The sequence below is a fragment of the Gloeophyllum trabeum genome (assembly GCF_000344685.1).
Source record: "Gloeophyllum trabeum ATCC 11539 unplaced genomic scaffold GLOTRscaffold_00010, whole genome shotgun sequence".
Lineage (NCBI taxonomy): Eukaryota > Fungi > Basidiomycota > Agaricomycetes > Gloeophyllales > Gloeophyllaceae > Gloeophyllum > Gloeophyllum trabeum.
The window spans coordinates 757,994-770,044 of NW_006920419.1; the positions used below are offsets into that span (position 1 = coordinate 757,994).

Here is a 12,051-nt window from a genome sequence, read left to right on the forward strand (position 1 = left end):
CACCGTCAGTGGTGGATGAGTTGCGACCTAATTTAGACCATTGGCGTGGACTATTGTACAGGTAGTCAAATACTGCTTGCATTTGTATGTTTCCGTCTCCGAAGTTGCAGAATCAATCGTATTTCTTCAGCTTCCCGTGGGTGATCTTGATATCCACGAGCTCACGAATGGACGCTATCAGCTGCGCAACCTCCCCTGATACGCCCTTCGACGCCTGCTTGTGAGCCTGAGATACCGATCGCAACAGTCACTACACCCGCCGGGGGCCATTGGAGGCGGAAAAAGACGCACCTCCACCGACTCCCATCCCGCGGCGATGATCAGAGTTTCCTCCTTCTCGACCGTCGGCCCCCATGTCGACAGGACGATCCCGGGGGTCGGGAGGCCAGTCAGCTTGTGGAGCAGCGGACCCACTTCCTCCTTGGTCTTCCCCGGCTTGAGGGTGACCAAGGCGACCTCGGTGACGGGTGCTTCGAGGGCAGGGGTGGGGTCCTTGGTGAAGTTGATGTGCAGCATCTCGAAGGGCCCACCGACTGCAGGCTTGAGCGTCTCGACGAGCGCCGGGTAGGTGGGCCCGGACATGAGGGCTTTGTGGTGCTCGAGGGTTTGCCAGACTGGGGTGGCATATGAGGATCGACCATAGAATAGGGATGAAGGGGACGTACGGACAAAGAGGTAGCCTTTGGTCGGGTCCTCTACTTCGGGGCCATGGTAGGTCCTGTGGAATCCACGCAATCAGTGGACTAGAGAGCGCTGTAGAGCAGTAGTAGCCTACGCGATCTTCCCCTCGGTTTTGTTGAGGATGTCGATGAGCCCTCCGAGGACGCCCTGGTCGTTCTGGTACGCCTCGGAAGAGGTGAAGAGCACGAGCTCGGCGACTGGCAGCGACATCGCGATTGAGAAGGTTAAGGGAGGGGGGGCAGTGAGAGGGTGTATTTATAGATAATCATTGATAATGGCGAAGTGAGAATCATGTTTGCTTCACGCCGATCCGGAGTCAACATATGACCATATACTCTTTCGTCAGGCTGCTTCGTCGCAGGCGCCCCCATCGGATCGGTATGTACTTAGTCTGATGCGCTTAGGGCTCATTTTGAGATCTTTAGACTTAGAGTTCCCCGCGGTATATCGCATTCGGCAGCCTACAGGCTCAAGAAGGAGAGCCAACTTGGAAGCTGGCGTCGATTCGCGAGATACATATGAGTCTGACCATGATATGGACTCCGCAGAGATATGTCCGGCGACCGGCTTTCTGGAGGACCGGCTTACCTACGCCACCGCTATGGCCACAAACAAATACAAATGCACCTGTTGCATGACTGAATCCCCAACTTCAAACTACAAGTCCGTGAACTTGGTCCTTTGCTACAAGTTGCTGTCGTCTGCGTAATCGCAAGGTAAAGTAGCGATTGGAATGGGTCGACCATCTCCTTACGCAGAATCTCATGATAAAAAGGACTCTTATACAAAAGAATACAATCCAACTCCGGAACGCCGATCTGATATATGCGTTCAAGCCAGATTGAAAGAAGCCCGCACTTCCAGCTGTGGCAGTCGCCATGAAGATTCCTGTGTTTAACCCTTGCATACTCTCAAGTGAGCTCTGCTGTCCCTGCTATAATCTGCTTACCGGGTGGCCGGGACAATTCAGATAGATAGATCACCGGATACTGATGTTTCAGGCCCGTCAACGCTTATAATTATCTTCAACTAGTGAGGGCAGTAGCACCGTACCTCCGGTCCTCCACATAAGCCGCCCTAGTTTGACACGTCCACCACGACGGATCAGGGCTGCAATTCTCCGTGCCGACCTCCCCGGCGTCTCAATGGACTCATTTTTTCATGCCTATGGTTGCCCATCTACCGCATGCACCGTGCACTGGTCATCCACGATATCCTGAATCAGGTCCTTGGCTACCTTCAAGTCCAAAAGCGGTGGACGGATACAATTGACACTCGGCGCGAACGGCACGACCTAATTTGTATCGCCCTCACCTGCAAGGCCTTCCTCGACCCAGCGCTCGACGAGCTCTGGGCTCGGCTCGACTCACTGAACCCGCTTCTTAGGCTGTTGAGTGGGTTTCAGTGGACTGGAGACGTCTATGTGAGTGCAGCATACATAGTCTAATCTCATTCAGAGGTGCTTCTGTTTCTCATGCTTCCGTGAACGATGATGACATCTGCAGATCCTCGCGGGTGGCGTGTCCCCTGGGGAGCTAGCACGGTTCTCCCGCTACGCAGCGCGCGTGCGCGAGCTCGAATACAGGCGCGATGCGTATATCCACCCATCGGTCGTCCACCGACTCGTCGTAGCGCGATCGGCGCCGCTACTCCCGGGATTGCGTGTCTTACAGTGGGATGAAGCGGATCCGTCTTGCGCGGAAGTGATGTTCTTGATCACCCCTACGCTGATGCGTGTCGAAATACAACTCGCACATAGTAAGCCAGGCTATGAGAGAGATGAACGACCCCTGGAGGCTTTCGTCAATGCGCTCGCGGACACGGTCCCGATGCTCCGGCACTTGGTCTTCACAGGAACGCTCAGGCATAACCATCTCGCACGACTCTCTGACTTGAAGTTCCTGCAATCTGTCACGTTGAAGGGGCGTGCCCCATTCAAAGGGCCGGGAAATGCCTTCAGTCCCGAGGGCCCCGTGGTGCTCACAACGCCGCAGATGTACTATGACTTCTCGCTAATGCAGCACCTGGCGGAGCTAGACATCGATGTCGACGGCCTGCAACCTCTCTACCCACCATCGTATTATCACTTCCTCCAGCTCCGTTCTCTCCGGCTGACGGGTACCCTAGCGTATATCCTCCCCCTCCTCGACACGATCTCAACTGGTCTCTTGACCTCCCTCTCGCTGAGTTTCGCGAGTCCACACAGCAGCACCTGTTGCGACCTACGCGCTCTGTTTTCCAAAGCGCCCCTCTACTCCGCGCGCCTGCGTCACCTCCGAATTCACGCGTCGGCTCCGGCGCGGTGGCAGCCACCGGAAGCCCTTTCCTTCCAGGACGTCTTCGCGCACTTCCTCACGCCTGATTCCACCATGGAGGAGGTAGATATACACCTCGAGAATGCCATGATCGCGATGACGGACGCACACATCGTCCAGCTTGCTGACTCCCTTCCGCTCCTCCGTACCTTCTCGTGCCGGTATGCCATGGCCGACGGTGGCGTATCCCCGACCCTCTGGTGTTTGATTCCATTTGTGTACCGATGCCCGTCCCTCACTTCCCTCGCGCTTCCGGTGCGTATGCTCATCCCGCCCGAGGACACGTGGCAATTTTTGCCCCAGCGGGGGATTCAGATGCGGACGCTTGACCTGCTCGAATGGCCTGAGGGCCATGGGCAGATGGGGTTCGATGTGCGGGAGGTGGCAAGGATGTTGGATGTGTTGTTCCCCAACTTGGACCTCAACACCATTGAACGGGAGTCGTGGAGGAGCACGATGTGGAGAGAGGTGTTCGCAGCTATTGGTGAGCTTAGGAGATCACGAGAAATGTCTACTAAGTATTATGATGGGGATGGTGTTTTGACCTATCTCACATGTACATAGATTCGACATTTAGTCTAACCGGCTCTGGATTTTCAGTGACGGCCGTTGGACGGCGCGCCTGCTGTTAAGTACCGTATGGATGAAAAGTTGAAGGGTAGCTACTTCAGCGTGGGCGGACTGTCCGAATTCAGGCTCACATTGTGAGCTTTCTCTCATCCTGCGTTTCCGAGGTAGCTATGTAGACATCGCGGCAAGGAACTGAGCTATTTGTCGAAGTATTTCCTCTAGCATTTGTGAGACTTATATCTAGCCTGGGATATGTAACTCATAAAGATGCAGCAAAGGGGTTGAACCGTCTCAGATAAACTGGGTACATGAGGTATGTGAAGAGGGGACTCTGATAGAGAATCTGTCACAGGGGTGGCGACCGCTCGAGGAAGTATGCAGGCAATCCCCAACCATGCCCTTCAGACTGTCGAAGACGACATTGCCCACGTTGCCACGTCCGGCCCAGCCAGCGACCTTGTTCGCCAGACCGCCTACTTGGCACAGGAGGGCAGTCTCTAGGAATCTGTGCTATCAGACGACGAAGTAGGTCAGCGCGTTGGCATGAAGCAAAGGTTAGGTGGTTTACCTGGTACGGTTTCCGCTCCTTTTCGTGATACACAACGAAGCGAACTTCGCCTGAGGCAATCTTCAGTGGCGGTATTGGGACGCGTCGATGACTCTGAAATCATACAGGCCTGCGAGAAACGTGGATTCTCAGTCTTAGATAAGCTGCTATTATTGCGAAGTTCCACTTAACTTCCTCGTTCTTCTTGGCAACCTTCTCCAAATGGTCCTTCAAGTTCTTGTACCATTCGGCTACGATACAGAAGAGTGCTTCGGCACCGCCTGATGGAAAGAGTTTCAGCACGTAGCCCAATTTGCAGTCCAATCCCTTGCATTGGGATCTGTCCTTGGCTATCATGGAGCAGTATTCGGCGGAGCGTTCATGGAAGATCTGACTCCATTTCCCCGTTATGCGAGGCTGCTCTGAAGAATTGGGAGCAGGGATCAACAAGATGTCGCCGTTGTTAACAGGCACGTGTGTTTGAGTGTGCAGAGGTGAACTTTGGGGAGTGTTTGAACGCTGGGATGCCTACTCGGAGAGAGGTCGCGACCCTCTTCTACGGTTTTCCCGACCTGTCGCTGCCACTTGGCATGACATTCTGACGGCCAGCTGCCTCAGGGATGACAAGGTTCCTGCACATTTTTCCTAGAATGTGTGTTCAACTAGTTCTGCGGAGAATGGAAGAATATCCCTTGGACCGTTTGCCAATTGGACGTATCAAGGGGTTCAAGACATACTCAGAATGTCGGGTTGATTACGCAATGAACCTGGAACTTGACTATTAGATAACGGACATGCGTGATGTTCTGGGATGAATCACCATTCCGGGATCTCCTCGCCTCTATCCGTATCCCCAATAAAGACCCAGGAGTCGCCTCTCTGCAATAATACGACGCATAAAATATAACGAACACCTTTTTTGGCTTCGTAGTGGGTCTGCACATGCTCCTAAGACGGCGAGATAGTAACCTGGCCGCGAGGGCCTGACAACTGACAAGAGCTTCCCATGTTGTGGCGCAAAGTTAGCGTCTGATTTATGTTTAGCATGCGGTATGGCATCCGCACGTCCCAAATTTCAGGGTAAGGGGTTGTTCACGCCTACTCCAAGGCACTGAGAAAAGCAAGGAGGGGTTCCTAGGTGGGAAAGAATGGATCGTCCAGAGACCGCATCGATTTATTTTGGAGACATGCATATCATCTTGACATAGTCCTCGTCGGTGCTGCACTTTGAACCAGGACAAACAATTGTTTGGAAATGCTCGTACGGTCCGACAGAGGTCCTCATGTAGCTCTGATAAGGGGAAAATCCCTCCCCCAAGTGCTAGGGGGATTAGGTGCGTACTTGTCACCGAATGAAGTATCTACCTTTTAAAAATCAAGCCCTATGGTTACAGGCGGAGATGAGCAAGACCTCACATGCAGCATACCTTATTACCCCAAGGGCTTCCCGTTATGATTTGACTAGCGTATGATGGAGCGGTCACTACCAGTACTAACTTGAAGTACCTCATCAGTATCGGCCCCAAAAGATAAGTCGAGACACAAACGGGCAGACCGGACACTCCAGCTGTGGGTGGAACTGAAGGAATGAAAGCCCGTAGACTTGAATTCGAAGGCGACGCGCTGCGGCCCGCCTTGTCCCGATCACCACCTAACACTTGGACTATGGGGAAGTATATCCCTATCTTTGTAGAGAACAGGTTATAAGACATACTAGTACGGTTGAACATGTTCACTACGCCCCCCGCGCATTTTTGTTGCATCGGCTGCAGATGGGTATGTGGCCGCCAAATCAAACAATTGTAATCGCAGCGTGGCAGTAGAGGTGCTCAAAAATTGATCGTTCGCGGTCGATCGTTGTGCAGCAATCCGAAAGTGGACTTGCCGCCATATCCGTCGCTCGTAGAGGACGAACTCAACGAACTACACCGCCAAAGTCGCAAGAGCCTGACGCGAGAAGCGCACGACTTCTGTGGCCCAGATGAAGCGCCCACATGGGTGCCACTCCACCTGTGGCTGGTGCGCGGCCTCCACACAGGACCAATCTACCAGTACATATAGCTACCCGCCACTAATATACTTTGCCCCAGCTGGTGATTCGACTTACAGTCACACGTTTGATACTCATTGCGAGCAGCTGGTGTAAGTGTGCTGACATACGCCTTCCCTTCGTGGATTCCTGTCGCACTTAAAACTCCGCTGACCGTGCGACTTCGTATCGTATCTCGAGCTAATGGCCTATTTGAACTCCGATCCCATACTTCGCGCGACCGAACGCGAACGATCAGCGTGCATTTGAATAATTCCGGTCGTTCGTTCGTGTTTGGCTAAATGTAAAGTACCGGCCATCCTGGGATTGCTGCACAACGCGAACGATCAATTTTGAGCACCCCTAGTGAGGCCAAGGATGTGATTGGTCGGTAACAGCATCCCGGAATCTCCCGGCGTTCATCCTGATTACCAGGCTGACCTTGTTCGACAGAATCGACACTACTACCTTGAAGCTGCGAGATACTTTCTGAAATGCCTATAAGTATTTTGCGATTACTGGCCAGCCATGTTTCTCAACAGCGGACATGCAGAATATGCGCAGACTATATTCTACAGACGCTGCGCCAGGTACTACTCCAGGGGAGCCCACGTAGGTTGAACGTCGGTCCATGCTCAGTACCGGGACTGCTGGACCTTACCAGGTACTCAAGTAATAATCCTGCTGCTGTTACCAAAAGCTGCGAAAGGCAGATGCTCATCAGAGCTCAGCTTCCCTTTTCGAGGATTGCATCCAGTTGCGGTCAAGTATTACAGCTCTCGATAGTCAAGGCGCGGAGTAAGGTCCGTGATTGTCCCTTTTCCTTTTACGGATTAATCACGCTGTATTCGTGGGTTTAGCACTGGGTGAGTTTAATGATGCACAGGCTTTTTCTCGCGAATTTTCTGCGCTTGGTGACCCTCTCTTTGGATCGTTTCCCGCAGCCGTTCAATTGCTCGCGATGAAGTCCCGTCCAAGGTCACGAGAAACAGCGTCCTTTATGACCGAATAGTGTTGCTTGAATGAACGTTGCTTCCGCACGACGTTTGACGGGATAGATACCCACCGGTATGGTCTCTGCCGAAGCAGTTGAACCGAAACGATGTGGCGCGGGACGGCCCTTGACCAGAGCCTTTTCGACGCGTCTTTTCTGTATCGAACGCACATTGAGGGTTAGACCTTTCTTCTGGTGCTTTCTGGCTGCCCTGTGTGACTATCCTGGCGACTTCATGGAAACGGCTCTTGCGCTCAACTCCATCTCTCTGGATGGACTAGTCCCATCGTCCTATAGCGTTGACTGCCATGACACCCATGCATTCCCAGCTCATCATTCTCTGTTGCTAGACATGACAGTTGGCGGTTCCGGTAGGGTGGGCAGGCACTCAGAAATCTCTCGAATCACCAGCGGCGCTAAGTGATAGCACCCAGACCCCGTTCTTGCGGAGCACAGAAATTTTTGACACCCTCTAACCACCGCAATCACACCATTCAAAATGGTATCCAGGAGGCTCTTTCTTCTCTTACCTCCATACGCTCCTTTTGTCGTGCTAGTTCTCCCATTTTTCCGGTGGTAGCGGGACTTTCCATGCTGTGACGAAATTTCGCCCCTCTTCTTGACTCGCTGCATAATCCTCCGCATAGCGCTGCACAGTATTGCCCTGATGCAAATAGCGTGCAGTAGTAGGTCGAAAGAACCAGCTTGCTAGAGGTCGCTCAGGCTGGTGAGCTCGTACAGCATTTGGCTCTAGATTTTTCTGTCTGCCCTAGGTACTATGCCTCCTGACATGGGTCATTCCAAGTCATACCGCTCACTCGTATCAGTTCGCAGGCCACCGACTGCCTCTCGTTTGCCGACTGCCTCTCGTTTGCCGACTGCCTCTCGTTCGCCGACTGTCCAAGTCACACTAGATACAACCACCTCACCAAGATACCGGCGGGATTGCCTTGCTCAAAAGTTTTGCGTGATTGATTCCCCATCTTGCAGGATTGACTTGAAGGGCTGCTAAGCAATCGTGTCTCTTTGACTGTCAGCCTGCGGCTCTCCTGCCATTTCAATACTAGATGGAACCATTTGCACCAAACTTCGCTCAAGAAAGCAGCATTGTCATGCGATAAATATGGATCATGCCGCCGGGAGGACAGACGTGATGGCCTCTACGCATTCCGGACTCCTACCTTGTCAGCAGGACTCTTCGTTGTTGCATAACTGAGCTCGCGGGGCCAAGGTATGTACCATTTTTCCCGCGGAGTCCACTATGAATAGAAACCACAGTGCTCATTATAGAAGCTTTAAAATTTGCTGGAGGATCTTCTTTAACGGTAATAAAGACTCTCCAAACGGCATTCCGAGGACCTCTTATAACAAACATAACCATCCTATCGTCATCAGAAACGCCTATGAATAGTTGAGATGTGGCATCAATATTGTATCACCGTAGTTTCTCTGGTACTGAGGGCCGTTTCCAGTCTCGTCCCAGAGCGATATGCTTGAATACCTATGGATACGACTCGTATCCATAGGTATTCAAGCATATCGCTGTGCAAACCGCCCTTCACATCTCAGACATTCTTTGGGATATTGTCAATCATATAGCCGGGGAATACGCATCCACCAACCATGCGGATGTACGACGCCAAAGGCAGCACCTTCTCTGGTTTGCCCTGTCGTGCAAGATCTTGCTCGGTCCTGCATTGGCCATGCTGTGGAAGAAGCTCGATTCTATATACAGCTGTTGAGTCTATTTCGAAAGTTCGAAAAGCGGGGGAATATATTCGTACGTCTGTTTATGCTGTAACTATTACATCAATTTCACTATTGTCACCCAGTCACTTGCAGGAGAGATGATTGAAGTAGAGCTCGGGCACTACCAACGATACGCTGAGCATGTCCGAGAGAACAAAGTTGCATCCGGCCATCGTATCCATCCCACTGTTTTCCACCAGTTATCGCGGCACCGCGGGTCAGCTCCCCTCCTCCCAAACTTGCGCATATTGGCTTGTGAATGTGGGGACGATCCAGCACTGCAACCCGTCCTCTTTATCACTCCGACACTACTTCGTGTTACTATCAAAGGTTTGTCCACTGCGCACGCCGCACAGGACGACCGTTTGGCGACATTCGTGGATGCTCTTGCCATTCACGCACTCTCCCTCGAGTATTGCGCGATCGGGGGTGGGCCTATGCATCCCAAACTGCTTACTCCCATGAGAAGGATGCAACGTCTGCGATCACTAAAACTAACTCAATGCACTTTTCTTCCACCGCCGCGCCTCATGGCTGCGAACGAGCCAGTGGCTCTGAGGATCTGGCAATTACTCGCGGACATTGAATCACTCTCGAGCCTCGACATTGACGTGGACAACTTTCGCTCGATCCCAGCGGCAGCCTTGAATTGCCCAAAGGCCTGTGCCAAGCTGAAGAGTTTTCGCCTAGTCGGCAATCTAGAGACAAGTATGAACATCATCATGATGTATGCGCTTCCAGCATCTGAACTCTCGTCCCTGGCACTCTACTTCCAAGTCTCCCAAGTTGAGAAACACCGACAACTCTTCAGTGTGATACCTTCGCGATTCCCACACCTCCGCAAGCTCGAACTCGCTGCATACCCTGCCCATTCCTGGAGCACCGGGGAGTGCTCCGGATTCTCAGACACCCGGGGCCTCGAAGAGGTCGATTTCACATTGGCGGATATAATAACGGGACTGGATGATCAGGAGTTGGACGAGCTGACTCACCACTGGCGGAAGCTCACTTCGTTTTCGCTATATTACAGGACCTCTTCCCAGCATAAGAGGGTTCCGACATTGCGATGGCTTGCAGCGTTCGTGCGGAACTGCCCGAACTTGATCCACCTCCAGCTTCCGATTTGTACTCGGATAGTCCCTTGGGATCTGCTAGAAGCATCGAAGCACAGACTGAAAACCATAAAGCTTCTGGAGTGTCCAGCAGAGGTCATCAATACTTCTCAGGTGGCACGAGCTCTCGAGAGCTTATTCCCTGAGCTAGATGTGCATAGAAGAGGAGAGAGCTGGACGCCGAAGCAATGGAGAGAGGTCTTTCAAACTATGCAAAAATTGCGAGCTGCGCAAATTGCGATACGGAAGCTATAGTACACACACACAGTAACGATACAGTACATCATTGACCCGACACGCGGATGCACTATCAACCCATACAGACAACCTACACCCCCATCCCCACCCATCTTCCATCTTTATCTTCACCCCTACTTCAACTGTGCCCACCAGTCGATCCTCAGTCGATGTACCACTTATACGCCTCCCTCCACGCTTTATTCCCGTTTTCCTCAATGACGTCCTACACCCCGCCCATCCCAGTCCAGCATTAACATTCCACCCCTCCAAGCACGTGAACTACAAGCAACGAAGCAGACTCACCCCATGGCACGGAATGATCCTCTCAAAATCCCAGCCCGCGACGGTCTTCACGTCTCGCTTCATCGCCCTGGGAGTCACGTTAGTTGCGAAGGAATGAACGCATGTGGAAGGCGGGCAGCACCCACTCCTTGTCCGCGCCCATCATCCATGCAAAGCGTTTGTGCATGTACATGTACGGGTTCAGCGTGCCGAAGAAGGGCACCTTGCCCGAGGAGCTCGTCTTAGAGTACTGCAAGGAAGGTATGGTCAGTGATACACAGCTAGAGGCGAAGGGAAGAAGCACCTGCTCGTTACACGGCAGGTTGAATAGGAGGTCGGCTTCGATGAGGGTCTTAGATGCAGGGTGGAAGAATGCTACGTCTTTGTTCTTGAACCCCGAGAAGTAGCTGGGATATCCCAGCGTTCAGTTGTACTGAGGGCCGTTGTCCGTCAGAATCTCGCTCACCAGTGTTGGATCTGTGTTTGGTTGATAGGTGCCGGGTAGGCAGGAAAGGAAAGTGGTAAGAGGGCTTACGTCGCTTTCGAAGCCGTACTCGGTTCCAGCCGGGTCGGCGCCCCATGCTAGAAAAGGGGGGGGGGGGTTGAGCGAACAGAAGGAGCTAGCGGATCGGAGGCCACTGTACCGCCGTCGAACATTAGCCCTTCGTTCTGCTTCTTCTTGATAGCTTCTTGCACAGCAACAAGCTTGGCGTTGGGATATGCTCTCTTGAACTCGCCTACCCCGTGGGCCTCAGTCAGCAGTGCACATCCGCACTATAATCCGTACCCACCGAGGTAGAGCGTATGCACCGCATCCGCGCCGACGATATACCTGACATTCCATCTCGACTAAGCAATAGTTTGCTATATGCAGGAGAGATCCATGGACGCGCACTTGACCGGCCCCAGCTCCTGGAGCTTGCTCTTCGTCGCGTCGTTCAGCGGCGTCGATGCGAGGACCCAGACGTCGCCGCTCGCGAGCTTGATAGCTGTCGAGCGCCCGCCGAATGGGACGAGGTTGAATCGAGAGAATGGGCTAGGTGGCACAGATAACTGTGTAGTCTATGTTACTCTTATTCCTGCGTTCGACTTACCATGAGAACGTCCACACGTTCTTCGCTACCTACAGACGAGGAGATTGAACGGAATGATATGCGGTTAACGTATTGTTCTGTGTGTCTCACCTCTCGAATTACGGTGTTCTCTGAAGTCATGGTCGCAGGTTCCAACGTGCAATTATTGGGAGTCGGCAACGCCTGCCAAATTCGAACTCCGCCGCGCGCGTCACGCTTCAGCCACATGAGCGAAATGCTGGTTACAGCTTGTGGTGCACTTTTCGGGACGAGGAGACATTCTAAAATAGCGAAAAAATCTTTGGATATTCTTCGATGTTATATAGAATCCATCCTTCCAGTTCGATTTTTGATACACTGCCTTGTAAGTGCTATAAGACCAAGTTCGGAGGGCTGAGGTGATAGGTTAACCAGGAGAGGGACACAAATCGAGAATTTTAACTGGAAGGATGGAATCAT

At 52.5% G+C, this 12,051-nt stretch overlaps 4 protein-coding genes across 4 annotated transcripts; 2 read left to right on the forward strand and 2 right to left on the reverse strand.

Annotated features, from left to right (window-relative positions):
- GLOTRDRAFT_100664 (uncharacterized protein) lies at positions 1–920 on the reverse strand. Its single transcript, XM_007869726.1, has 4 exons — positions 776–920; positions 666–718; positions 292–614; positions 1–226 (listed from the first exon to the last, which is right to left on the reverse strand). The coding sequence occupies exons 1-4, from the start codon at positions 889–891 to the stop codon at positions 113–115; spliced, it is 606 nt and encodes a 201-aa protein (XP_007867917.1). The 5' UTR covers positions 892–920; the 3' UTR covers positions 1–112.
- Positions 921–1,867: 947 nt separating this feature from the next.
- GLOTRDRAFT_130951 (uncharacterized protein) lies at positions 1,868–4,067 on the forward strand (the record flags this gene model as incomplete). The annotated part of the gene is made up of 3 exons (XM_007869727.1): positions 1,868–2,104; positions 2,187–3,480; positions 3,919–4,067. The coding sequence occupies 3 exons, from the start codon at positions 1,868–1,870 to the stop codon at positions 4,065–4,067; spliced, it is 1,680 nt and encodes a 559-aa protein (XP_007867918.1).
- Positions 4,068–8,983: 4,916 nt separating this feature from the next.
- GLOTRDRAFT_130952 (uncharacterized protein) lies at positions 8,984–10,252 on the forward strand (the record flags this gene model as incomplete). The annotated part of the gene is made up of 1 exon (XM_007869728.1): positions 8,984–10,252. One exon carries the CDS (start codon positions 8,984–8,986, stop codon positions 10,250–10,252), a length of 1,269 nt encoding a protein of 422 aa, XP_007867919.1.
- On the reverse strand, positions 10,208–11,748 carry GLOTRDRAFT_78633 (uncharacterized protein). Its single transcript, XM_007869729.1, has 11 exons — positions 11,704–11,748; positions 11,614–11,642; positions 11,415–11,555; positions 11,311–11,351; positions 11,164–11,256; positions 11,055–11,101; positions 10,986–10,996; positions 10,824–10,926; positions 10,666–10,769; positions 10,541–10,607; positions 10,208–10,460 (listed from the first exon to the last, which is right to left on the reverse strand). The coding sequence occupies exons 1-11, from the start codon at positions 11,731–11,733 to the stop codon at positions 10,398–10,400; spliced, it is 729 nt and encodes a 242-aa protein (XP_007867920.1). The 5' UTR covers positions 11,734–11,748; the 3' UTR covers positions 10,208–10,397.
- Positions 11,749–12,051: the final 303 nt, after the last annotated feature.

Bases quoted from the DNA above. Each gene is read 5' to 3' on its own strand.
- GLOTRDRAFT_78633 (XM_007869729.1), bottom strand. From the start codon at position 11,733: ATGACTTCAGAGAACACCGTAATTCGAGAG. The intron at 11,643-11,703 runs GTGAGACACACA...CCTCGTCTGTAG, and splicing joins AGAACACCGTAATTCGAGAG to GTAGCGAAGAACGTGTGGAC. The intron at 10,461-10,540 runs GTGAGTCTGCTT...GGCGGGGTGTAG, and splicing joins GGATCATTCCGTGCCATGGG to GACGTCATTGAGGAAAACGG.
- GLOTRDRAFT_100664 (XM_007869726.1), bottom strand. From the start codon at position 891: ATGTCGCTGCCAGTCGCCGAGCTCGTGCTCTTCACCTCTTCCGAGGCG. The intron at 719-775 runs GTAGGCTACTAC...TGGATTCCACAG, and splicing joins AAAACCGAGGGGAAGATCGC to GACCTACCATGGCCCCGAAG. The intron at 615-665 runs GTACGTCCCCTT...ATGCCACCCCAG, and splicing joins CAAAGGCTACCTCTTTGTCC to TCTGGCAAACCCTCGAGCAC.